Below are 23,668 nucleotides of genomic sequence, written 5' to 3' on the forward strand. Positions count from 1 at the left end.
ATTAGGCTTTAAAATCTACTTTCTAATAGAAATCTTAGCTAGGGGCCTAACTGTTATCTAAATTTCACTTGATTAATTGACAATAACAGGGAAATTATCTCCCAAAAGCCTTGTGTATCATGTATGTTCTGATTTTGGGATAAAGTTATTAGTCTCGCCAAATCTAAACAAATTTGATGTTAGATAAAAAGGTGTTAATTGAGGCAGTACCACTTCTTCCAACTGGCAGAAAAGGAACCATTATTTAATATTAGTACCTTGTAATTAGTAGATTCTGTGGAACTATTAACTAAAACAATACCAGCACCATAACCTAGACAGCTGCCATTTGATTTGAGGTTTGAAAACCAAAGTTTTCAAGTGCAATTATGTGCACATTCAATTTATAGTAGTAATAAAAACTACTTTGGGTTTAGGACCCATATAATTGGAGAACATTTGGATATAGATATCAGCCCTCATTAGCTGTCATGGTCCCACACGAAGCTAGCTCTCATCAAAGACAAGTCAACCCAATTGCACTCTACACGTTTGTAATTTTTTCCCAACCACTTCCACCACCTCCAAAAACCCAATGACCATAATTGCCTCCTCTTAAAAACACTCCCTATATATAGTTTCATAACTTTGCATGCATTACCACCCTCACCAGATACTTCTCTTGGCCTTTTGTGTCTCTCTTTCTCTTGCTCAATATTTTCCAACCAAATTAATTAAAACCAAACTTAGGCACCACTTCTTGGAATGACAAATAAGATATTTCTTTCCCTTCTTTTCCTAGGCTATGTGGTTGCGGTCTCTGCTGGTAACTTCAACCAAGACTTTGAGATAACTTGGGGTGATGGTCGTGCCAAAATCCTCAACAATGGAGAACTTCTCACTCTGTCCCTAGACAAGGCCTCTGGCTCTGGATTTCGTTCCAGAGATGAATACTTGTTTGGAAAAATTGACATGCAACTAAAGCTCGTGCCTGGTAACTCTGCAGGCACAGTCACAGCTTATTATGTAAGTGTCTTAACTTTCATCCTGTTCTTCATTAATTAATATAACTCTTTATTGGTTTTACCACATCATCAGCTACATGTGTTGAATATTTTGCATGAGATCAGTGCAAACTTGGTATTATACATATAAAGAAAGATGTTAACTATATACTTGTTTGCTGCAGCTATCTTCTCTTGGAAATGTTCATGATGAAATAGATTTTGAATTTCTGGGCAACTTGAGTGGTGATCCTTATATTCTTCATACAAATGTTTTCACACAAGGGAAAGGTAACAGGGAACAACAGTTCTATCTGTGGTTCGACCCCACCAAAGACTTCCACACATATTCCATTCTTTGGAATCCTCAGAGCATCATGTAAATACATGCATATCTCTTTTCTCTCTTTATGTCCTACTTGACAAAAAACATATGCAGACTATGCCCTTATTTTTAATTTAATAATCAAACATAAAACTGTTGTTAGATACAGTTTTTAAAATAAGTACTATAAAATTAAAAAAAAAACTTACTAGACAAAGATATTCATCCTTGAATGACAATATACATTTCTTACACTATATATCTGTTTGAGAAGGTAAATAAACAAAAACCAGAAGCTGCTGTAATAACTTTATGATTAACCTTTTCTTGCTATGCTCATGTTAGATTCTCTGTGGATGGGACACCCATAAGGGAATTCAAGAATCTTGAATCAAAAGGGGTTTCTTTTCCCAAAAACCAAGCCATGAGAATATATTCAAGCCTTTGGAATGCTGATGACTGGGCCACAAGAGGAGGCTTAGTGAAAACTGATTGGAGTCAAGCCCCATTCACAGCCTCTTACAAGAACTTCAATGCTGAAGCATGTGTTTGGACTTCTTCTTCAGGGTCATCTTGTTCATCTAACAATCCATCATCAAACCAATCATGGATGAAGCAATCAATGGATGCAACAGGGCAAGCCAGAATTCAGTGGGTGCAAAAGAACTACATGATATACAACTACTGCACAGATACCAAGCGTTTCCCACAAGGTCTTCCTCCTGAATGCACAATCGCATGAGAAAAAAGCTATTTCATATCATAACCCTCTCACACCTAGCAGAGTTCAATTTTTTTTCTTTCATGTCTTGTGTAAATTAGTAAAAATACTGTTGGGTCCTCTGGTTTATACTTCAATCTACATTCTATTGTCTGTGAAATAGTGTGCAAATGAGATTCGTTGTAATTTTGGTTATAATAAATTTGTTGGAGAGTTATAGATTAAAAGAATAAATTAAGGTTGATTTTCATTATCTTCTTCCTCCAATTGTAAGAGGTCAAATAAAAATCTAAGAAAAACCAGAATGTTCCAGATCATAATATAAAAGAATAATAAACTTTTGAGGAATTCAAATATAAAAGTTATCTTCACTTGGTCATACTTTAAAAAATGAGAATAAGTTTTATGTTTTTTCTGGGTCAACAAAAATCTAGATTGAGGTTGATTTAGTAATAGGCTTAGCTGGTGGGATTTTCTTTTCTCTGTCGTCTTTGTTTAGTTTTTTAAGTATACATATTACCAATTCAATAAAGGTTGTAAACATCAACCATTGAAGATTTTTATATCATAAAATTATATTTGAATGAAAATGCTTTCGAAATTATGCAATTATAATAGACATAGTTTTTATACCATAAAATATGTAAAATAATATGAGATAAATAATATAGGTGCTACATAATCTAACCGTGCAAATATATTGAAAAAAGTTAATAAAATAAAGGATAAATAAGTTAATGCAAGAATTACAAAAATATTTCATACAAGAACAATATTTGCATATTTAGGATAAAAAATTAATAATTATATTAGTTTTATTTAAACTTCTTGATTAATTTCTTTCCTTAACACATAACAATTATTAAAAATAACATGTACTTAATTATCCCAATCATATGATGAGTTCAACTAAAATTAATTTTGTCATAAATCTATAATTTATTTTTTATCATAATTAAGACAATATATAAACACGTGTAGGACTAAATTGATTATTTATTCCAAAATAATTGTCTATAGACTCTTTGATACATCATGTTCGTTTTGGGTCGGATAGATTCTTCACCGTCTTATTTGATCGAATATTTCATTTTCTATTTTTTTTTTTAATGTATGGTGAAAATTATTTGTTTTTTCTTAAAATTATTATGCTCCACTAGAGTATGGTTGAATGAGAGGTTGAGACGAAGTGGCGTGCTCAACTATATCGAGAAGGAATAAGTGTGATAATATTACACCCAAAACATGAATATCTATAAATTAAATTATAATTACTTATTATAATTAACTAAATTAACATTTAAAACTAGTATATAATTTATTCTGCTGAGTTAAAGTTATAAATTTAAGATATGAGTCTTAATAGACATATCATGTAATACGAAATTCAAATAAGATCTAGCATAAAAAGACCCACATAATATATATTACGCAAATTTTAGGAACAGATGAATTCAAATTTAACTAATTTTTCTGACAGTCTCAATAGCCCGGGTTAAAATAGAATTTAATTTCATTTCATCAAAATACATCGTATACTAATTTAAATCAATTCCCTAAAATGCATTACATATAAATTCAACCATATTCTAATGAAGAGAAAAAAGAGATATGACAAGATAGCTTTGTAAGTAAAATTATTAATGTAAATGTTTATAGTGTCAATTATTAAGAGAAATTATAAATGAGTGGTAAATGATTATTAAAAATATATACAGTATTGGCAACCTCATATTAGGTACTGTAATTGAATTATAATATTAAATGTTTGAAAAGTGACTCCACTTTGATGTCAATTTGCTTGCGTCAAGACCATTAATTTTCAGCACCGTGACAAAATAAAGTACCATGAAACCACTTTGGGGTAATGAGCTGTCATCACAATCACAAGTCCAACCTAAAAACCTTAGGACGTTAATCAACCCACCCCTAAACAGAAAAGAGAAAAACGAAAACCGATAGCCCTGAAAACGAAATCGAAACCTTATCAAATCATATGATTCGAAGGTGAACTCTACATTCCCAAGGAAAATCAACAATTTTCACGGGAATGTAAAAGAAGACTTTCCCAGAGAACATATCCATACTCCAACTTTGACGATGAAATCAATATCATGCTTGAACCAAATGCAACGAACGAACTAAACAGGCAATATGGGGGTCATTGGGCTCAACATTGAGAATTTTATATAGAACAACGACAGAGAATCGAAAGTAATTGATATAAGCTTTTCTTGCGTCAAAAACTTCATGTTCTATTGCACCGAAAACCTAAAAAGTATATATTTTTTCCTACGATGGCCTATCTGTATTATGTACACAAACAGAATTAGAAAAGCATATAAAAGAATAGCAAAAATAACTCACAAAATGTCTCAAAAATTCACCAGGAGGCTTGAGTACCGCAGATCCATAACGCCCTAGTATTCCTCCCTTGTTTTCTTAACACATCACGCGAGGTGTGAACGGGTTGATTGTCGTCATGTTACCAGTGCACCGCCAATGTCAAAGAACCTATAGACTTGCCTGTTAATAACCAGAAGTGAGGTATCACTCTAATGACTCCAACACAGTGCAAAGCAATGAACCGTTGTTCTCAACTTCTTATCCGCCTTAAAATATCAGCAGGTACACCTACTGCTGATACAAAACTCACAACCCTTCTTTTCATTCTCAAAAGAAAGGCAAATCCTCTACTTGCTACCCATATCTTACAAATTGGCACCAGAAAAGCTTGACTTCGAAAAGAAGAAGCCATAGAGATTCATTGTGATGGTTTGAAATGAATAATCCTATCACACTTCTCAAATATAGCAAACTGATGTCTCAGCATTAGTTGAAACTACTATGAAGACAGTCCCACAGTTCAAGGGCGAGGAATTAGAGGATATGTTTAAGAAATCATATCCTCAGTATTATCGTTTTCAGCTACACAAAAGGCAATCATCAAGCATTTAAAAGTTTTTTCATCACATCATAGCAAGGAGCTGTGGATAAATACAGTCACCCAAAACTACAAGACAAATTGCTTTTCAATTGGTGCAGCAGAAATGAATTATCACAATAAACTTCCAAAAATTTCATAAAAAAAAACTAAAACTGTATGACAAAAACAAGACATGGAAACATAACATCCTAACAAGGTTCAGTAAATCAAATCATTCATGCAGCACGCAGTTTTAATTTCTTCAGGCGTTTGACAGATGGAGAAACACCTTTAATTGCCTTCCTGGCCTTCTTCATTTTTTGCTTTTTGATAGGAGGTGGCATCTCCCTGATGGGACCCGGAGGCACACCCTTTTTGAGTGCACTTCCTCTGGGTGTCGCAGAGGGAGGCAACCTCAAACTCTGAGGAGGTAAAGGACTGTGTGGTTTCCACACCAAGTTATTTTTCATTGAAAATCTTACCTTCTTTGCACTCTTTTCTCCACTCTTTGCCACGGCACTCTCTTTACCAACAACGCCATTCAAATCAGCTGAATCCTGGGAGGCCTTCCCTTTCAAACTCTTTGTCCTCTTCCTCTTCTTAGACACAGTTTTGGAGGTAGCAGACACAACCTCAGGCGAATCAGACACACTTGCAGCTTCTTCATCCAAACCCGTCTCCTCCGCCACTTTCTCAAACTGCTTTTGCAGGTTAGCAATCACAGTCTCACTGAACACCATCGCGTTTCCATCATTAGCATTATCACCATTCTCACTAGCCACATTCTCCTTGCCACTCTGCGCAGCACCAGCGAGATCAGATGAATCACCCTTCTTCTTCTTCTTCTTCTTCCTCCTCCTCTCCGTACTCTCGCCACCATTACCAATCACCTCCTTATCCTTCTCACACTTCTTCAACACTTCACCATTACCAACAACCTCTGCGGGCCCTAGTGGAACCAATTCCGGCACTTCCTCTTCATCAACAACATCAGGAATCAGGATCTGAACCCCCGAATTCACAGCCTCCTTCTCCAACTTCAAAAACTCTGAATGCAGCGCAAACAGCACCTTCCTATTTCCCTGCCAGCACTCAGCAGAAGAACCCATTTCATATAACCTCCCGGAAAACCCCATAGTCAAGGCAACAGTTCCAAGAACGACAACCTCGTCACTGGAATCAGCAATCTCGTCCCCACTCTTCTTAATCCCCAACAACGCCTTCCCATTCTTAAGCAACAACTCAAACACGCCAGACCTAATCTTCCCCACCAACACCTTATCGTGGACCCTCCCCAAAGCGGAAATAAACGGCTTCAACAACACTTCCAGAACCTGCTGCTTAAGTGGTAGAAAAGAGCGAAGCTCCTCAAGGAAAACAGTGGCAATGTGGTAATTAACTCCGTTCCCGTGGGCCTTATTCTCCTGAGCGGAGAAAGTCCCCTCGTCGAAAACACCCATTAAGCTCTCCACGAGTTGGAGATCCCAGGAATTGGTTTTCAGTAGAGAGAAGAACTTGGAGACGAACCTGCGGATGAGAAGGTAGAACTTGTCGAGCCGAAGGGCATCGATTCCGGACCACTCGCGGCGCATGGTGAGAAGGAAGATGGAAAAGTACTGGACGGAGAGAGGGAGGTGGAGGGATAGGAGAAGAGATGACAAGCGATCGACAAGGTCGGCTTGAATGAGGGGCTTGTCGGAGTGCCACATGCAGTAGAAAAGACCCTTCCAGAGCTTCTTGGCGTCGTCGTTTGAGAGGGGTTGTGACTGCGAAGGAAGCCACGATTTGAGGAGGAGGCGAAGGGCTTTCTCTCTGGTGGTTTTGTTACAGCACGCCAGCTGCTTGATCAGAGACCGACCCACCTGGGACGCCTGCTCCTCCTCCATTCCCAAACACAAACCCTAGTTGCTGCTGCGTTCACCGTCGCAACGCCTTTGGAGTTCTTTTAACAAAACCCTAACAGGTACGGCGGTAGCAGCCCGCTGCGGGTTTTAACAATCTGATTTTTAGATTTTTTTTTCTGTAATAATATTTTTTTTAAAATAACTGACCCAATTAAACTCAATTCTATTTTATTTATCAAAGTTGACGGGTTTAGAATTCCGTTTCATGGTCGAAATTCATTTATCTCAAATCGGAATTTCGATTTGATTTTTCTTTTTTTCAAATCTGCAAAATAAGAATTTAATGAATAAAAATAGATAATTAAATATTTTTAAATAATGAATAAAACTAAAAAAACTTAAATAATAAAATAATGTAAATGAATGGATATTCATAGACGTTATTTAATTTATCTTTTAATATAAATTATTATTGATAATGATTGATGTAAAAAAGGAAACTAATTACATTACTTTTTAATTATTCTTCATAAAAAATTAAAATATTTAAAAAAATCATTACAAAGCACAATTTAAAAAAAAAATAAAGTAATGGTTTCAAATTGTATTAAATATAATTTAATTATTTACTAAATATTAAAATATAAACTATCTTAATACAAATTTAAAATTTATTATTATTGGTTAGTTGGAAAATTTTTGCTTTAAATATTAAAAAACATAGATTTATAATTACTATAAATTTAATTGAGATAAAAAAGTTATTTGACATAAACATTACTATGTATTTATATTTATATTTATTAAAGTATAATAGATTCAAGTCATTGTATCAAAAATTAATTTTAAAACATGTTAAATAATATTTAATGATGAAACATTTAAATATAATAAAAAATGTATATAGGAGTAATTGGATTTTTTATAAGTTAAAGGTATATAAGGATAAACAAATGGCATTGAAATACCATAAATATAATTGAAATGAAACATGTAAGCATGAAAAAAACTAAAAAATATTAGGCTTAATACTGTTTTTTCCCTAGTGTGGGAGGGTTTGTTCAATATGGTCTTACCTTTGTTTTCTCATAGCAATTGATCTCACCTTTTGAAAAAACTGTTCAATTGAGTCCTTTTTGTTCATAGTGATCCCATATTCAAGTTTAAATTATTTATTATAGTCCTTATTATATACGATGATGACATGATTTTTAACATAACATTATGTCAGGACTGTTAAAGTAACATTTGGATAGGTGAATGCATGAAAGAACTTATTGACGTCGAAACCAAAATGGAGTCAATTGAACAGTTTTTTCAAAAAATATGATCAATTATTATTAAAAAGAAAAAAAAGATAAGACCATATTGAACAAAATCTCCCAAACTAGGGACCAAAAGCGATATTAAGCCAGAATATTATTGAAGTGTGTATTTGTAAAATTCTTTATCGTGGTTGTCAATATAATCACTATTGTATGTTGTAAGTCACATGGTTTCATTAGATCTTATGATTTGGATAAACAATTCAACTTTATTATATGATTATTTCCATTACATGATAGAGTTTTTTTTTAGTGATTGTTCCTTTGTAAGATATAAACATCATATCTTATTTTTTGTTTAATTGTGAACATTTATAACTCGAATACAATGACGCTAGTTAATTTTCATGTTTATTTTATTTGTAATATAATGATGTGGTGAGAATATGTATTTCCAATTTTTTAAATTAATTATTATTAAAATTTAACAAATTAAAATAGATGTATTATAAATATTTGATATTTGATATTACGTTATATTTTGTTATCTTCTTTTATATATAAAATATATGAATAAAATAAAATGATTTTTTTCATATAACATAATTTTTTATATCTTTTATTTATTTTATGTTTTTCATATTTCTAAAATTTCTAAAAATAATCAATAGTTGTATCAAGATACATTATTTTCATGGAAGCTATAGAATGAAAGAATTTTTTTTACTGGTCGTAATTATACTTTTTTATTGTGATAGTTAGTAGTAAAAATGCAAATTTATAATTTATTTAAAAAAACTAAATTTATGAAAAAACATGGAGGAAAATGATGATCCATTTTGAGAAATCGCAAATCAAAGTACAAAAGGAAAGGAAGACGAAGAAGGGAAAGACAAAGTCATGTTTGTTTGTTATTGTCTCATAAATGATCCTCTCTAATATCATCTTGGTTTTAAAGTTAACCAAAAAAATTAGGATTATTTAAAAAGAAAATACGAAGGAAATGAGAATATTTGAGGCATTAAAGTTTTGAACTTGATAAGATAATTTGAATTACATAGGATGAAAGCGTTTGAGACAATTAAGAAATACTTAAACAGATTCTCAAATTGTTGAGTATCACTAACACTGTAAAATCATTAGGAAATGAGTTTTCAAATTGTTTGAGAAAATTTAAGCGAGGGTATCAAAAAAATATGAAACATTTATTATTTCATTAGAAAATACAAAATATCTATTTATAATTACTTTGACAGAATCGATACATGTCTTACAAGCATAAGATAAAAGAAAATTAATGAGAGAAGGTGAAAGCATAAGATAAAAGAAAATTAATGAGAGAAGGTGTTTTACTTCATTGGGAGAGCATGCTCTTATAATCAAGAGCAACAAAAAGAAAGAGATAAAACAATATACATGTATTTCTATTTTGTCCCTAATGCAATAAAAATAATCACCAACCTAACAAGCATTATGGAGACCAAAGTAAAATGTCACAAATGCGATCAATTAAAACATGTGAAAAAGACAAACAAATTCCAAGACCCTCAAGAAAATGTCAAGATTGTAGAGTACAAATTAAAGGATAAACTACTTCTTATATCATCATATGTTACAATAAACAAATTTACAAAAGATTGAATTATAAATAGTGATTGTACAAATTATATCACGATCGATAACATTTTAACGAGCTCAACAAGTCAAATATTTTCAAAGAGGAATGGACTATAAATGAAGAAAATATAAAAGAATGATCAAAATAAAATAAAAATGAATATCTTTTGGAGGAATTTGATGTGAAAGTGAAGGAAGTAGATGAAATTTACATTCTAACACCCATAAGAGGTTCGATGTCACTATCATGAAAAGATATTATTGATAGAGAAAGAGATCAAATGAAAAATGTTAAATTGAATGATGATAAGATCCCATGAAATAAAGAGAAAAACAAATATTACAAGAAAAAAAAAGAGAGGACAAAATCAAACACCAAAAGATTGAGAGTCAAATTTAAAGATTTGAAATTCAAATAAATAGTTATTAAACACAGAAGAATGTTGAGAATATTTACTTGATATATTTTTTAATTTAAATTAGTTTTTAGGAAATATTCCAAATTTAAAATATCTCTCAATTTTAGAAATTAATTATTATTTTTAGATTTATAAAATTAAAAAATCAAAATTGACATATGGTAAATATTGACATATCGTAAATATTAACATATTGTGAATATTTGGTATTTGATATTATGTTACATTTTGCTTATATATATATATATATATATATATATATATATATATATATATATTTTGAGTACATGAATAAAATAAAATATAAATTTTCTCCATAGAACATCTCTTATATATCTCATATATTTTATATTTCTAATATTTCCAAAATTCTTAAAAATTTCAAACAATTTTCATAATTTGTTTATTGTCTTTTGTGATTTAATAATATGTATTGACTTGTCCAAACTACTAATGTAAAGATTGATTGAGTCCACCACTTTTTTGAAGTTACAAAATATGTATATAAGATATGATTATTTAGACTTTTGATGATGATTGTTCCATGGATAAGTTCACTAAAACAAACTATTGATTTGGTAGAAGTAATGGATTGAAATTTGTGGAAGAATTTGGTGTAAGTCGATTTAGATATATTATAGTTTCTTTTTTAGATATTCTAAATGTAGTATAAATTTTTTAATCATGAAATTGGAAGTGAATTCATAGGTAATTTTAAATAATATACCAATTTTAATTGAAATAAGTTGTTTGAATTGTCATTATGTAGTAAGATTTAAACTTGAATTCCATTTAAAGAGCTTTTGAATTTCATGGTTTCAAACCCAAAACATTTTTCAAAAGTATTATAAGAGAAATGGTAATCTAATGAATATTAACCAACAAAATGATAATGATCAGAAGGGTTCACTTCTTATTCTTTGAGTCATTTTCTTTCATATGTAAAATTATGTATTGTTTGTTTTGGCACATATGTGTTGATGGGAACTTTTCATCACAAATGTAACACAATAGTTTTTATTTTTTTTTTATTTTTGGCGAAGCTGGATTTTTTGTACGAGTCGTTTTTTATATTCGTAGTTTTTATATAATTTGGATCGAGAGAGTGTGAAGGAGTGATGTAAATTGATTGATTTTATAATTTGAGTAATAGATAAGCTATTCTGAGTGATTTTTGTTTCTACAACATACTTGACTAAACATATAAATCAAATTAAGGTGGCGGGGATTTGAACTATTATGACATTGCAACAAATACTTAATTTAGGCTACTTCTTCCTGCACCCCATTGTTTTCTTCTTACAACCCATCTCTTCGTTGAAATCACCTCATTACCGTTAATGAAAAATTTAATATAAAATAAATCACTCATCTTTCGCTTCTTCAACACTGCTGCTCACTCACTTCATCCCCAGCACCTCCATTTCCTTCAATGGCATAACTTTTGTTTCCTGACAATAGTGTTTCCTCCATCAATGGTTTCTCAACAAAATCAATATTTATTTCCTTTTCTCACGATTGCAACCCTTAAACCCCTAATTCCATTATTCTTTCTTTGCCACTAAATAATCTCCATGTTATTAAAAGATTCACCATCACCAATGACCAAGTTTGTAAATGCCTTGTTTTTATTATACTTTCATTGGTGGAATTACAAATTTTATTGGTGCAGGAAGAAGCAACCCTCGATTTAAGAGCACAGCAGTCCAAAATTACTTATGCTAGTTCCCGGAACTTTATTTGTAAACTAGACTTAATGATTATGAACATTAGTGGTTTGTGTCACGGGACATTCATAGGTGGAGATCGAAATTCCATTTCAAGAACACGTATAGAAGCAACCCACGAATGAAGGAGATTGGTGCAAGTAAGAACAACCGACCCACCGACATAATAACGGAAGAATTTTCTGCTCTAAAGATCCATTGAAGGTCGACTCTAACATTTCAAACTAAATAACATTCTTCATCTTTCTTTACCCTGTTTTGCATGTCTTCAATAAGCTTGTTTCCATATAAGATTGGCATACTCCGGATGATCAACAAAAGGATTCCGATTATGCTGATAAAATTTGCAGATCCTCTCATTTCTCAGTTTTTCTTCCCTTGAAGGTGGATCAACCTCATTCCATTTTAATAAAGTGGTAAGGAGTCCCATCTCTCTGTTTTCTGCATACAATATTATTTTCATTAACTTGTCATCATTTTCCCCTTAAACATTATCAAAGAAAAGACTAAAAAAATATACAAGAGGAACTGAAATGTAACAAATTAATCTTCTCATCAAATTGTGGGATGATAAAATTACTACTGAAAAATATATCATCCGGAGATAACTCAATAATTTGAGGATTATTATGCAAGGCATGTTCTCCCTAAGGGTTTGTGCTAAAATTCCAAATACACTGTGAATGAGAACTTCCATATCTAAAGTGTTGAAGTTCAACATACCAATGTTAGGGGTATCCGAGAGTTGAAGACCTGGACTTTCCCCTGGTTGCCGGAAACCATAACAAACTGCCATGTACATTAATGCCCTTGCTATATCTCCTCTAACCTGAGATTAGTTTAACTTCAATAAGTTTTATACTGACAATTGTCTAAATGAAGAAACATAAAATCTAATGCCAAATAGATGAACTACAATATCAAGACTTTCACCATCTATCTCATTCCTTTAATTATTGTTATTAGTTTGCAACTACAAGTTAGTTGTGAAAATCAGTTGCATTTGGATGATTGTTTTTTAATTTAGACTTTAAAATGTTTCATGAAAATATATATTGTTTAGATATATATTTTTTTTTTTAAATTTAGGAAAATATTTGAATTGTTTGAAATTAATTTCAAGTTTGTACATTCTTCGTTTCTCTTAAATTTATATTTAGTTTTTGAAAATTATTGGTTCAGTTGAGATAACATTGATTACTTTATATCATAGGCTTGGTATAAAACTTTTTTATTGATGTGAACCAAAGTTTCTTTTATTTTAAAAGTCAATCATGGCATTGTCAATATTCATGAAATATCAAATATGAAGGTCTGAAACTGATAATTTTGAAAAGAGGAGAGAAAGTATGACCTGCATAGGTGGTGCCCAGCTCTGCTTGTCTGTTTCAGTGTCGAAAGCAGCTTCTTTGTTAGCTGGCCTCAAACATTTGGTTGAGCTAGTAACGCATTCACCATAGTACTTGTTCCCCCTTGATGAATTGACTGAGAGATACTTGGTGCTTCAGCAAATGAAATTGCAATCTTTACTTGTAAATGAGGGAGCAGTGGCTTTCCTTACCATTTACATCAGCAGGACGAATGTTATGTATGTCAGTCAAAGATGGACCTTTGCTCAGCCCATAAGAACGAGGCCATAGATGTTCCCCTGTGAAACAAAATTACTTAACTAAGTTTCTTATATTTCTACACTAGTCCAACACTTGAGAAGTTGAGCACTTTGCTACGTATTCACCCTTTATATACAAATTTATGAGCACAGAATAACCATGTTAGAACACTAGCAAAATAGCAAATGTAAAAAAAGTTTATGATAGTAAAGGATAGCGAGAAACTAACATCCAAATCACGGTAAGTCTAACAAATTGATTAGTTGACTCACTGTTCCATCCCTCTGGTTTTCCTGATAACCGTTTTGGGACAACTCTCAAGGAGTAAATTTCAACTCTGCACATCGTGATCATTAGTTACATAAAAACAAGCTAAGGCAATTAAAAGCCATGGCAAGTCAATACATTTCAGACGAAGCTTCTGGGTTATTAACATCAGCAGCATCAAGAACCTTAAGGGCATCCCACACCTGTTTCTACACAAACATTTCAGTTAAGCTTAAAGATTCTAGATACCACAACAACAGTTAACAGTTCAGGGAAGAATACAAGTTGCACAAGATGCAAATAAAAATGGACAAAGCGTGTATATTTAAACCCCCATTGACCTCTCGGTAGGACAAGGAATGGTGTGGGGCAATGATGCTATTCAATTGTCTCTTGAGTGCTTCACCAGTTAATCCTAAATTCTTTACGGGAGTATAGTAATTGCTAATGTCTTCACAGGGATAAGTAGAGGGAATTGGATAATCAGAGGCTGCAGCAGCCAGATTGAGAGATAGCAAGTAAAAGGAAACAAGTTTAGCAAGCCATTTCCACAACATATCAAAACATGTCCTGAACAAAAGAAAGTAGTTCTTAGCTTCGCATATCACAACCATGACAACACGGATCATTAGCCGGCACCGTAAAACGTAAACACACACCTCTCGTTGACGCTGCCATAAATTGCAATCGGAGATTTCAGACGGCTTGAACTGACGACCCAATTGCGGCGGCGGCGCGGCGGCACTGCTCCGGTGAGTATGTGAAGTTGAAGTGTCGGGAAGTGGCGGCGGCATGAAAAGAATGGGGTTGGGATCAGCTCCGTTGAGCCTAGCCTCATATTTGAAATGGGTGAATAAACTATTATCCACATCACAACAGATATAATGATATCAACTTTTTTATTCTGGGATGAGAATAATTTCACCATAACGTAAAAAAGAATAACCACTTAACTTTTTTTAACTTTGTCAAAAACGTATCAAATGGTGTGAGAAAAGTACGTAAAATTGTTAAAATTTGATGAAAAAAGTTTTATGGTCATTGTTTTTTCCTGAACACTCAGTATACATTAAATCACTTTTAATAGTATTAATTTTATTATTTATGGTCGTATGTTAATTTCGAAATACGTAACGTTAGTGCAATTCATTTATTTTTTTAAGGTGGTCTAATTAATATATTTGTTAAAAAGATGCATGCGTTTATTTCCCAGCAATATGAAAGTAATTAAAGAATCGTAAAGAATGTTGACTAAGAGATTATTAGAATTGAACAGGGGAAAATTTTATTAATGCAATTTATAAAATAGTCTTATTAAGTTTAAATAAAATTAGAAAAGAATTAAATAAATAGAGTAACTCCAATTAGACAGCACAGAATGTGTATTTGAATTTATTTAAAATGAGTAAATAAAGCATTAAATAAGAAGATTATTATTAAGGGGAATAGTAAATAGAAAAGAGGGTGGTGGTGAATGAGTGAAAGTGACAAGAGGAGCCTAAGTGGAAAGAAAAGAAAGAAGAGAAAGAGAGGCAAATCGAAAAGAAAACACACAGAAGGAAACAAAACATATCATACATACGAACAGAGTACTTGAAGTATTAGCAGCGATACGATAGCAGGGGGGCCTTGTGGAATGTAGCAACACGAGACGCTTGGCACTTGCATAAACCAACGTGTTATGGATTTCGGTGCCTCTCTCTTTTCCAATTAAATAAACAACCCCTTTTCTTCATATATATCCTTCTCCTCTTCTTCTTCTTCTTCTTCTTCTACCTATTCTTTCAAATAATCTACCATTAATCTTATTCTATGCCTCATTTCTCTGTTCACTTCACACATGGGTTGGTGGCATAAGATCACAAAAACTTGGACTGCACTCTCTGCTCGTATCAAGCTTCGAAAATCAAGTGGGTCCTTCTAAATTTCTCTTTTAAATATTCATTCTTTATACTTGTAATTATGTCTATCTACAACAATATATATACAATCGGCTTTACCTTATACCAGGGATTTCCGGTGGCCGAGTTGGTGGAACCGGTGAATACACCAATGATTGTGGTGGAATCAGTGGAGGGTTGTTAAAGCTTCGTGATGATGTGCAAATGTGTGGGTACAGAGATGTTGAGGTGATGTGGAACATGTTGAACATAAGTCTTCAGCATGACCAAATGGAAGCGGCGAGAAGCTCCAACAACTCAGAATTTCGCAAGCGTGGGTGCAAGCAAAGATCTATTTCCAGGGTTTTGTTCTGGACTAGCCATTCAGTGAATTGAACGAATGATCAAGTTTTTGAAAAGAATTAATGTGAACGTATTGTACATGCCAACGAATGAAACCTTATTTCATAATTATGTGAATAATAGAAGAAGTTTGAGTTCTGGTATGTTATATTGTCCCTCTCTGCTCAGATAAGGGGAAAGAAAGGCTAGGAAAATCCCTGTGTGTTTTTTGCTAACTAGGAACCGCTATATGGAAGATGTAGTATTTTGTTTCAACTTTTCTTCACAGGTAACAAAGATAAACACGGCTTAAAATTTGCAACTGAAGTTCTGCATTGAGTATAGTGACAGGTTTGAATGGAACGAGTGGTGAGGTTGCATCAATCGGTGTCACAATACATGCATTTGAAGTATTTGATGGTTGTTTTCGCTGATTTTTGTGACGTGTATTGGTTGAAGTGTTTTGAGTAGTAGTTATTAGTCGAACAGAGCGAATATATAGAGATCGAAGAGTTGAATTTTGAAGATCTATTTTACGGCTTTTACTTTAGGACTTGGAATATAATAATTCTTCAATCACATCTTAGCATAGTTGCACGCATTGCGGATCTAGCTAAAAGCAATCGGTATCCTTTTGTCTACATGTACGGAAGAAATTATTGTTAGTGTGGTTGCAAATCTGTGGGCCACAAAGAATGATTGAATCTTAGGGTATAAAATGCAATTCTGTAATAGTATAGTTTTAAAAGTGATATGTACTATTATTTTTAATGAGTTTGTAAAGTAGAATATTTACACTAATATATCCAACACAACTTTCTGATTATTTCCAACTTATAGATGAAAATGAAAACAAATACTAATATCGTCAATTAGTCAAAATTCAAGAGCACTAGTATCTACGTGTGGCAGGCTATTGGCGTGTCAATTTTAGTCGTTATCACCTTCTACATGAGCAAAAACATATAATATGCCTATTAACAAGATATCAATTATATATTTATTTTTAACAACAAAAAGCCAATAATTAAATAGATAAAGTTAATTATAAAAGGTAAACAAATAAAAATATTTATCTCATTATTTTAAATTTTCAAGCACTCATCAAGATTATAGCAATTTTTGTAGCATATTCAATACCAAAGAACAAATTGTTCATATTTAATATCTTTTATTTAAATTAGATTGTAATTATTAATTACTTTTATTTAATTAAGTTGAACTGATGATGCGAAAAATTTATAATTTTAGGGTTTCTTCTTAAACATATTTGTATAAATCAATGTAATAAACTACCTATAGGTTGTGTGGCATGTAAGGAGTATTTGGTCTGGTTTGATCTATTTATTTATTACAGAAGTCAAGTTAAGATCATACAATCAAGCACAACAAGAGTTTCTTAAAATCATTATTCAATCTACGTTTAAGTTTAGTTTTTGGGATAGTGGGCCGGTCCGGAAATGGGCCTAAGGAGTGAGGAAAAAGCCCAAAATTTGTCTCCCACGAAAGCATTTTTTCAGTAGCACCTGGGAACGAGTGTTGTCATTCGGAGGTGGAGGAAGAGAGTTGGGAAGGAAGTAGTAGCAATTAGCGATGGCGTACATGAGCATGGGAGAAGCTCACAGAAGGATAACAGAGTATCTGAATCGCTTTTCCGACGCCGTTTCGTCGCAAGATGGAAGTTCGTTCAAGTCTCTCTTTGCTCTCTCCTCCAATTCCCCTTACCTTCTCTCTCTCGCCGACGCTCTCAATCTCTTCCAAGACGCCAACAGACTCATCAAACAATCGGAAAACTATTCTCAGTTCGCCGACATCCTCGTTCCCCTATTCCGATCCCTCCAAAACTACCGCCAGAACAACTTGCTCGAAGCCTATAACGCTTTCGAAAAAACCGCCAAGTAACTTTACTTTCCCCCGCTTTTTTTCTACTTCTTCTTCTTATTGTTATTTGAATTGTTTCAATTGAGTTTAATTCTTTCCTGTGTTTAAATTGGAACCTCGGAGTTCAGTGCGTTTATCCAGGAGTTTCGCAATTGGGAATCCGCGTGGGCTCTGGAAGCTTTGTACGTCATTGTTTACGATATTAGGGTTCTTGCGGAGAAGGTAATTTTTATACTTCGCTATGATATTTTCTCTTTTTCTGGAATTTTGGTTGGGTTGTGTGATTTTTTTCTTTTATATATATTTTTTTAATTTTAGGCTGATAAAGAATTGGCTTCCAATGGGAAGTCTCCTGAGAAGCTGAAAGGCGCTGGTTCCGTCCTTATGAAAGTTTTTGGCACCCTTGCGGTATGTGATTGTTTTCGTCAACTCGTTTTCATTTAAAATCCAGTTATATTTTCAAATTTAGTTTGGTACCGATAATTTGAAATCCAAGTTTGTGTCATTGACGCCTTTATTAAACTCTCGCAAACATTATTGTAGCTAGGTTTAGTATTTTGCTCTCTGTCTCTCTCTTAATTTATTTATTTTTCTTGCTGTGAAGCCCATAAATAGTGCTGTTGATTTTATATCTTCCGGGAAACTTAGATATAGAAGATAAACACTAGCCATTACCAATATACGTGTTTTCGTAAAAAATTAGTATGCTTGTTGTTGAAGATATGGCGTAATTCAATTTCTTGTCTATTAGAACTAGGTGGTAGAGGAGATAATGGGATTAACACTCATCAAACACGTGAAATTTAGCCGTTGATAACATTTAAATTAAACATAAAAAATGTTTATTATAAATTTCCACTTTATTATAGTATTATATTTGGCCATCTTAGAACCTAATTGTTCGTGTACCACTCACTAAACGAATTGTTTCTGCTGTATCTGCGTATTCTTCTGCTGTTCTACTTACTTTCGGAGATAGCCAAATTTCTACTTTCCTTCCAAGGAAAACAAATTGTGCATGCTTTGTGTTTTCTTTGTGCAACTTATACTTCTATGCTGATTGATTGCTGACTGGTTCAAGTGACTGTGTAGAATTTTTCTTTCAGAGGTATTATACTAAATCATAACTCAATTCCATTCCAGGGAAAAGGCTCTAAGCGTGTTGGAGCGTTATATGTAACTTGTCAATTATTCAAGATTTACTTTAAGGTATTTGTTGCTGCTTTTTCTTCCCTTTTTAACGGTTCATACTTTCATAGTTTATGATCTCATTTGTTGATATGCACTTGCACTAATATGAACTTGTATATTGGAGTAATTGTATGTGTGACATGTCCAGTGGGATCAGGGAAGGTTGGCTCAGACTGGGATGGCATGAAATTTGTGGTTGAAAATTGAAATTAGAGTTTGATTTTTATTCTGTTAATGTCTTGCAGCTTGGCACAGTTCACCTTTGTCGTAGCGTGATAAGAAGCATTGAAACTGCACGTATATTTGATTTTGAGGAATTTCCCAAAAGAGACAAGGTAAGAAATGAATTAATTTGTATGAGTTTAATTTTTATGCTGTGTTAATTTGAAGACTTTTGTACTACCAACCAATTAAAAATTATTTTAGGTACGTAATTCAAAATAATTGTGTGAAACTCAAGTCAATAACTCTACCATGCACTGACAACCTATGATTGGATGACCTTGTAAAATTTTATACACTTAGTGTATTTTGATTAAATTCAATTTATTATACACATATTTTCTGGATTATCTATCTTTGTGATGTATTTCAGGTTACTTACATGTACTATACCGGTCGTCTAGAAGTATTCAATGAAAATTTTTCTGCTGTAAGTAATTATTATTTCTCTCAATTGAACTTATGACCTGCTTGTGTACTATGTTTGGGCACATTCTGTAACGTGTGCTTTGTAATTTTGGGTAACAGTACCTTGTTCAAATTCCTTTTTAGTTGATCTACTTTCAATAGAGAACTGTTTCCTATATGGTTGAAAGTAAAACTGAATGGAAATATTACTTCTTGTTTTAAGTATATTATCATTACTAATTTTTTGAAGGATATTACCCCAGTTTTGTATCAGCCTTTTAAAGAAAAAAGGGAACAAAATAGTAAAATAACGACATTGTCACTATTTTCAAATTATTAACCTTTGGATGATTGAAAATAACACTTTAGGTAATTTAATAAAAGAGTTGAAGAGCTAAGCACTATAACGAACACATTTTCTTTCATAAAAAAAGTTAAAAGTGAATGCTTCTTGCTTGTATGTTGATTGTTGTTGTTATTCTCTCACAGGTGTTTCATCTCCAATTTTACCTGAATTGTATTTATCCAGCAACAGCAAATAACAATGAAAATATAACCTTTGAAATTTTATTAAATCATTTATACAGTTTATATTTCTAATTCGACAGGCTGATTATAAATTATCGTATGCCCTGAAGTATTGCAATCCTCAAAGTACAGCCAATATAAGGTTTGGTTCAGGTGTGCCAACTCTGTACATTGCATTTGCATGAAATGATTAATGAGTTGGTTGTATGTATATATTTTACTTGCAATTATACTTATACATACACTATAAATATGTCTATTTTTGGGGACACATCTATGACCAAGCTTTAACTCAAACTTTTTCATATGTTTATCTGTTAAATACTGTTGTTTTTACTAAGCCAATAAAAGAAATATCTGAGTAAGTTAAATGAATAGGTACCTGTTAGAGGTTGAATAGCTTTGGTCGATAAAAAATTTCATCTCATAGTTAAAGGAATGTAATAAAAGAAAACCATATAAACTATCTTTTCGAGTATAAGGTGTATGACTTAATGTTTTTTTGGGCATAGGATGATACTTAAACATCTAATTCCAGTGAAGCTTTCGATAGGTATATTACCTAAAATCAGTCTCTTGGAGAAGTACAATCTACTTGAGGTATGTCAGGTGCTTTCTTGAGAATTTTTACTTTTCATCTTTCTCTGTGTTACTGTAAATGCTTTTGTCTTATTTTTATTAATTGTGAACCTTTTAGATGCCATAGGTGTCAAATCTGTTATTTTCCTTATAAGCCATAACCCTTAGGGCTTGTTTGGACAGAACTCTTTCATAAACACTTGTAGTAGAAGAAAATAAGAAAGAAAAATAAGTTAAAATTAGTTTCTACATAAATTAATTTGCAAAAACTTTCTTATATTAACTTTTCCAAAAGTTGGTTTTTAACTTATCCACAACCAAATTTGAGCTCAGAGATTTTTTTTTTTTCATTTTCCTTATTTTCTTTTATTTTTGCTTCTCAATAAATTTATGAATTAGTGACTAGGCTACCTTGCTCAGACAAGTCAGAATGAAATAAATGAAACTGATTATGATTCAAGTGGCCATATACCCCTTCAAGTTCCTGATTGGAACTCATCTTTTTACAAGATTTTTTTTAATAAACATACTTCGTAATAGAATAATTTATGTTCAAAATATGATCATCCTGGTACTGATGATGGTTATTATGTTTATGCTTCTGCTACAATTAGTAATGTGATATGTGGTATATACCCGTTTGTTAGAATTTCATGAATCATGTCACCTATTTTCAGAATGGTTACTTTTCTAGGAAATTTGTTCATTTCATTCAAAGGAAAAGTTTTGAAAAAAATTTCGTTTTCATCAAGCTCTGGGAAAAATGTGTAGTGCCTATTTATGTTGCAGAATAATTTTCCTTCCCGAGAAGACATGCATCCGCGTTATTGCATTTGGTAGTTGACATTTACAGTATTTACATCTTTATGTGCCTTGAAATGTTAATTTTAGTATTTGTTTTTAATTTCGACAGTATATTAATATTGTACAAGCTCTAAGAAGGGGTGACCTTCGGCTTCTTCGACGTGCACTCCAAGATCATGAAGACCGGTATAATTGCCCATCATTCTTTCATTATTGTGATTCGTTGTTTCTATGTTTAATCAAGAGGGCATAATAGAATTCACTTGTAGGTTCTTGAGATCAGGCGTATATCTTGTCCTGGAGAAGTTAGAACTTCAAGTTTACCAGAGATTAGTAAAGAAGATGTAAGAATCCAGTATCACCTTTGCACCCTCTTATTCCAAAGTATATTAGGATTGATAAATGACTTGGCTATTTACTGAAATCTCTATTTTCATTTTATTATTACTGGGTTGTTATATGGCAGTTACATCATTCAAAAGCAGAAGGACCCAAACAGAGCTCACCAGGTGAAGTTAGATGTTATTGTTAAAGCGTTGAAATGGCTTGAAATTGATATGGACGTGGATGAGGTAACTTTTTAAAAGTTCCTCCTTGCTTTATACTACTTACAACTTGTTCTTCCAAAAATAAATGAAGGAAGATATGTTTTTAGTAATATTTTGTTTTATGGTATGTGATGCTTTTGCAGGTAGAGTGTATAATGGCCATTCTTATATTTAAGAATCTTATGAAAGGTTACTTTGCCCACAAAAGCAAAGTGGTTGTATTGAGCAAGCAAGATCCTTTCCCTAAATTAAATGGAAAACCTGTCAATTCTTAGGGACAATGTCATTCATTCATGACTGAAATTCAGAGGGGGTGAGGAAGAATGCTAATGACCTGGTGACTGTGACAGTTTTTTCAACCGTAAGTTATTGTATTGAATGCTTGAGAATTCTCCCAAACATTTGGGTCATCAAAATATCACAGCGCTGCTTCACTTTAAAAGCAAATTCATCAGTATTTTGTTTAGACGATGCTAACTCCCACACATTGAATTGTAGTTTAGCTTCCACTTGTATGCTGCAAAGATGCTAGGTGGAAATAAACTGTTGAAGATGCTGCTGACCTAGTTGCAATAACCTAACCTCTTGTCCTGGTGTTATGGATCTTTGTCGATGCTGGACATACAAAATTGTGATTTTTCATGTGTGTTTGCTTTCTACTCTGCCTAATCACCACTGATAAATTCTAAAGTTAAAGCTGCAGCTGGTTATTTTTTCTTTGTCTTAATCTCCTAATATCTTCTCTGTTTTCTGAAAACGTTGAGATATTTTCGAAGTTTTGCAGCTGTATGTGTTGGATGATACTCGAATTCTTTTGTCTACTGTAACAAAAAACTAGTTGTATCGAAGATCCAGAGATATATTTATCAGACATTGAAGTCGTGCATGATTCGTGTGATCCACTGATAAAGCATGCCATGATCTTGTTGCAATTGATCGAAGATATTACGATAATATTTTTTCTGCCTGTTTTTGTATCAGGGCTAGCAATGTGAGGTCATCCGTTCCAATTAGGCTTATTTGATATTTGGTTGGGATAGAATAACCTGTAAAATTTTGAAAAAGTTAAAAAAAAAAGGAGTCAGCAAAGCCTTTTTTTTTTTTAATGTTTAATTTTAAATTTAAATATCTTATAAAACTAAGAATTTCTATAAGTAAAATAATTAAAAAATAAATGTTCATAACTTATTATTTATTATAAGTTAATGAAGAAACATACTAAGAACAAAAAGGAAATCAAGTAATAAAGTATATATTAAATATGTTATATTAACAAAATAATTAAATTCAATACGTAGAAAAAATTTAGGATTAAATATGTTTTTAGTCCCTATACTTTGGGGTGATTTTACTTTAGAAAACTCTAGTTTTAATTTTTTTTACCAAATTTTTTTAACTTTATTTGCTGTTTTAAATACGTTTTATTATAACATTTGGATTGTTTACACTGTTTAACACATTTTTGCTTCAATGTTAATTGAGAAACACGTTTGAAACAGTAAATAAAGTTAAAAGAATTTGGTAAAATGGACTAAAACCAGAGTTTTCTAAGATTGAAGGACTAAATTGTACCTTAATTTG

At 32.4% G+C, this 23,668-nt stretch overlaps 5 protein-coding genes across 21 annotated transcripts; 3 read left to right on the forward strand and 2 right to left on the reverse strand.

Moving 5' to 3' along the window:
• Window positions 1-449: 449 nt before the first annotated feature.
• On the forward strand, window positions 450-2,166 carry LOC106766747 (probable xyloglucan endotransglucosylase/hydrolase protein 23). Its single transcript, XM_014651488.2, has 3 exons — window positions 450-1,005; window positions 1,169-1,362; window positions 1,654-2,166. The coding sequence occupies exons 1-3, from the start codon at window positions 745-747 to the stop codon at window positions 2,048-2,050; spliced, it is 852 nt and encodes a 283-aa protein (XP_014506974.1). The 5' UTR covers window positions 450-744; the 3' UTR covers window positions 2,051-2,166.
• Window positions 1,751-6,968, reverse strand: LOC106769224 (ribosomal RNA processing protein 1 homolog). Of its 12 annotated transcripts, none has more exons than XR_002668831.1 (3): window positions 5,245-6,968; window positions 4,417-4,555; window positions 1,751-1,889 (listed from the first exon to the last, which is right to left on the reverse strand). XR_002668831.1 is itself a non-coding variant. In XM_014654748.2 (2 exons), exons 1-2 carry the CDS (start codon window positions 6,839-6,841, stop codon window positions 4,515-4,517), a joined length of 1,638 nt encoding a protein of 545 aa, XP_014510234.2. In that variant the 5' UTR covers window positions 6,842-6,968; the 3' UTR covers window positions 4,213-4,514. The 12 variants fall into 12 exon arrangements, 3 of the variants coding, with proteins under 3 accessions (XP_014510234.2, XP_014510236.1, XP_014510235.1); XR_002668825.1 differs by having other exon boundaries at window positions 4,397-4,555; XR_002668824.1 differs by lacking the exon at window positions 1,751-1,889 and adding an exon at window positions 1,903-2,030.
• Window positions 6,969-11,475: 4,507 nt separating this feature from the next.
• Window positions 11,476-14,565, reverse strand: LOC106765869 (extracellular ribonuclease). Of its 2 annotated transcripts, none has more exons than XM_014650637.2 (8): window positions 14,364-14,565; window positions 14,046-14,274; window positions 13,843-13,913; window positions 13,710-13,774; window positions 13,389-13,475; window positions 13,182-13,312; window positions 12,551-12,656; window positions 11,476-12,268 (listed from the first exon to the last, which is right to left on the reverse strand). In XM_014650637.2, the coding sequence occupies exons 1-8, from the start codon at window positions 14,540-14,542 to the stop codon at window positions 12,096-12,098; spliced, it is 1,041 nt and encodes a 346-aa protein (XP_014506123.1). In that variant the 5' UTR covers window positions 14,543-14,565; the 3' UTR covers window positions 11,476-12,095. The 2 variants fall into 2 exon arrangements, with proteins under 2 accessions (XP_014506123.1, XP_014506124.1); XM_014650638.2 differs by having other exon boundaries at window positions 11,477-12,268; window positions 13,843-13,907; window positions 14,364-14,564.
• An 837-nt stretch (window positions 14,566-15,402) lies between these two features.
• On the forward strand, window positions 15,403-16,413 carry LOC111241998. The gene is made up of 2 exons (XM_022782973.1): window positions 15,403-15,614; window positions 15,715-16,413. Exons 1-2 carry the CDS (start codon window positions 15,545-15,547, stop codon window positions 15,978-15,980), a joined length of 336 nt encoding a protein of 111 aa, XP_022638694.1. The 5' UTR covers window positions 15,403-15,544; the 3' UTR covers window positions 15,981-16,413.
• Window positions 16,414-17,444: 1,031 nt separating this feature from the next.
• On the forward strand, window positions 17,445-23,145 carry LOC106765708 (enhanced ethylene response protein 5). 5 transcript variants are annotated; one of them, XR_002668834.1, is made up of 13 exons: window positions 17,445-17,824; window positions 17,936-18,029; window positions 18,126-18,215; window positions 18,951-19,016; window positions 19,244-19,333; window positions 19,594-19,650; window positions 20,237-20,298; window positions 20,669-20,765; window positions 21,649-21,725; window positions 21,809-21,883; window positions 22,006-22,111; window positions 22,231-22,448; window positions 23,069-23,145. XR_002668834.1 is itself a non-coding variant. In XM_022783939.1 (12 exons), exons 1-12 carry the CDS (start codon window positions 17,520-17,522, stop codon window positions 22,360-22,362), a joined length of 1,251 nt encoding a protein of 416 aa, XP_022639660.1. In that variant the 5' UTR covers window positions 17,445-17,519; the 3' UTR covers window positions 22,363-23,021. The 5 variants fall into 5 exon arrangements, 2 of the variants coding, with proteins under 2 accessions (XP_022639660.1, XP_014505899.1); XR_002668832.1 differs by lacking the exon at window positions 23,069-23,145 and adding an exon at window positions 22,586-23,021; XR_002668833.1 differs by lacking the exon at window positions 23,069-23,145 and adding an exon at window positions 22,591-23,021.
• The last annotated feature ends 523 nt before the right edge of the window (window positions 23,146-23,668 follow it).

This window comes from Vigna radiata, chromosome 7 (genome assembly GCF_000741045.1).
Source record: "Vigna radiata var. radiata cultivar VC1973A chromosome 7, Vradiata_ver6, whole genome shotgun sequence".
Classification (NCBI taxonomy): domain Eukaryota; kingdom Viridiplantae; phylum Streptophyta; class Magnoliopsida; order Fabales; family Fabaceae; genus Vigna; species Vigna radiata.

What these genes read in the sequence shown, in the direction of transcription:
- LOC106769224 (XM_014654748.2), bottom strand. Translation starts at nt 6,841, where the DNA reads ATGGAGGAGGAGCAGGCGTCCCAGGTGGGTCGGTCTCTGATCAAGCAG. An exon ending in GGCCAGGAAGGCAATTAAAG is followed by an intron (nt 4,556 to 5,244) that starts GTGTTTCTCCAT and finishes GGTTATTAACAG; the next exon opens with GCAAGTCTATAGGTTCTTTG.
- LOC111241998 (XM_022782973.1), top strand. Translation starts at nt 15,545, where the DNA reads ATGGGTTGGTGGCATAAGATCACAAAAACTTGGACTGCACTCTCTGCT. An exon ending in TATCAAGCTTCGAAAATCAA is followed by an intron (nt 15,615 to 15,714) that starts GTGGGTCCTTCT and finishes ACCTTATACCAG; the next exon opens with GGATTTCCGGTGGCCGAGTT.
- LOC106766747 (XM_014651488.2), top strand. Translation starts at nt 745, where the DNA reads ATGACAAATAAGATATTTCTTTCCCTTCTTTTCCTAGGCTATGTGGTT. An exon ending in GCACAGTCACAGCTTATTAT is followed by an intron (nt 1,006 to 1,168) that starts GTAAGTGTCTTA and finishes TGTTTGCTGCAG; the next exon opens with CTATCTTCTCTTGGAAATGT. An exon ending in TGGAATCCTCAGAGCATCAT is followed by an intron (nt 1,363 to 1,653) that starts GTAAATACATGC and finishes TGCTCATGTTAG; the next exon opens with ATTCTCTGTGGATGGGACAC.
- LOC106765708 (XM_022783939.1), top strand. Translation starts at nt 17,520, where the DNA reads ATGGCGTACATGAGCATGGGAGAAGCTCACAGAAGGATAACAGAGTAT. An exon ending in GCTTTCGAAAAAACCGCCAA is followed by an intron (nt 17,825 to 17,935) that starts GTAACTTTACTT and finishes CTCGGAGTTCAG; the next exon opens with TGCGTTTATCCAGGAGTTTC. An exon ending in AAGTTTTTGGCACCCTTGCG is followed by an intron (nt 18,216 to 18,950) that starts GTATGTGATTGT and finishes ATTCCATTCCAG; the next exon opens with GGAAAAGGCTCTAAGCGTGT.
- LOC106765869 (XM_014650637.2), bottom strand. Translation starts at nt 14,542, where the DNA reads ATGAGGCTAGGCTCAACGGAGCTGATCCCAACCCCATTCTTTTCATGC. An exon ending in ATTCCTTGTCCTACCGAGAG is followed by an intron (nt 13,914 to 14,045) that starts GTCAATGGGGGT and finishes ATGTTTGTGTAG; the next exon opens with AAACAGGTGTGGGATGCCCT. An exon ending in CCAGAAGCTTCGTCTGAAAT is followed by an intron (nt 13,775 to 13,842) that starts GTATTGACTTGC and finishes CACGATGTGCAG; the next exon opens with AGTTGAAATTTACTCCTTGA.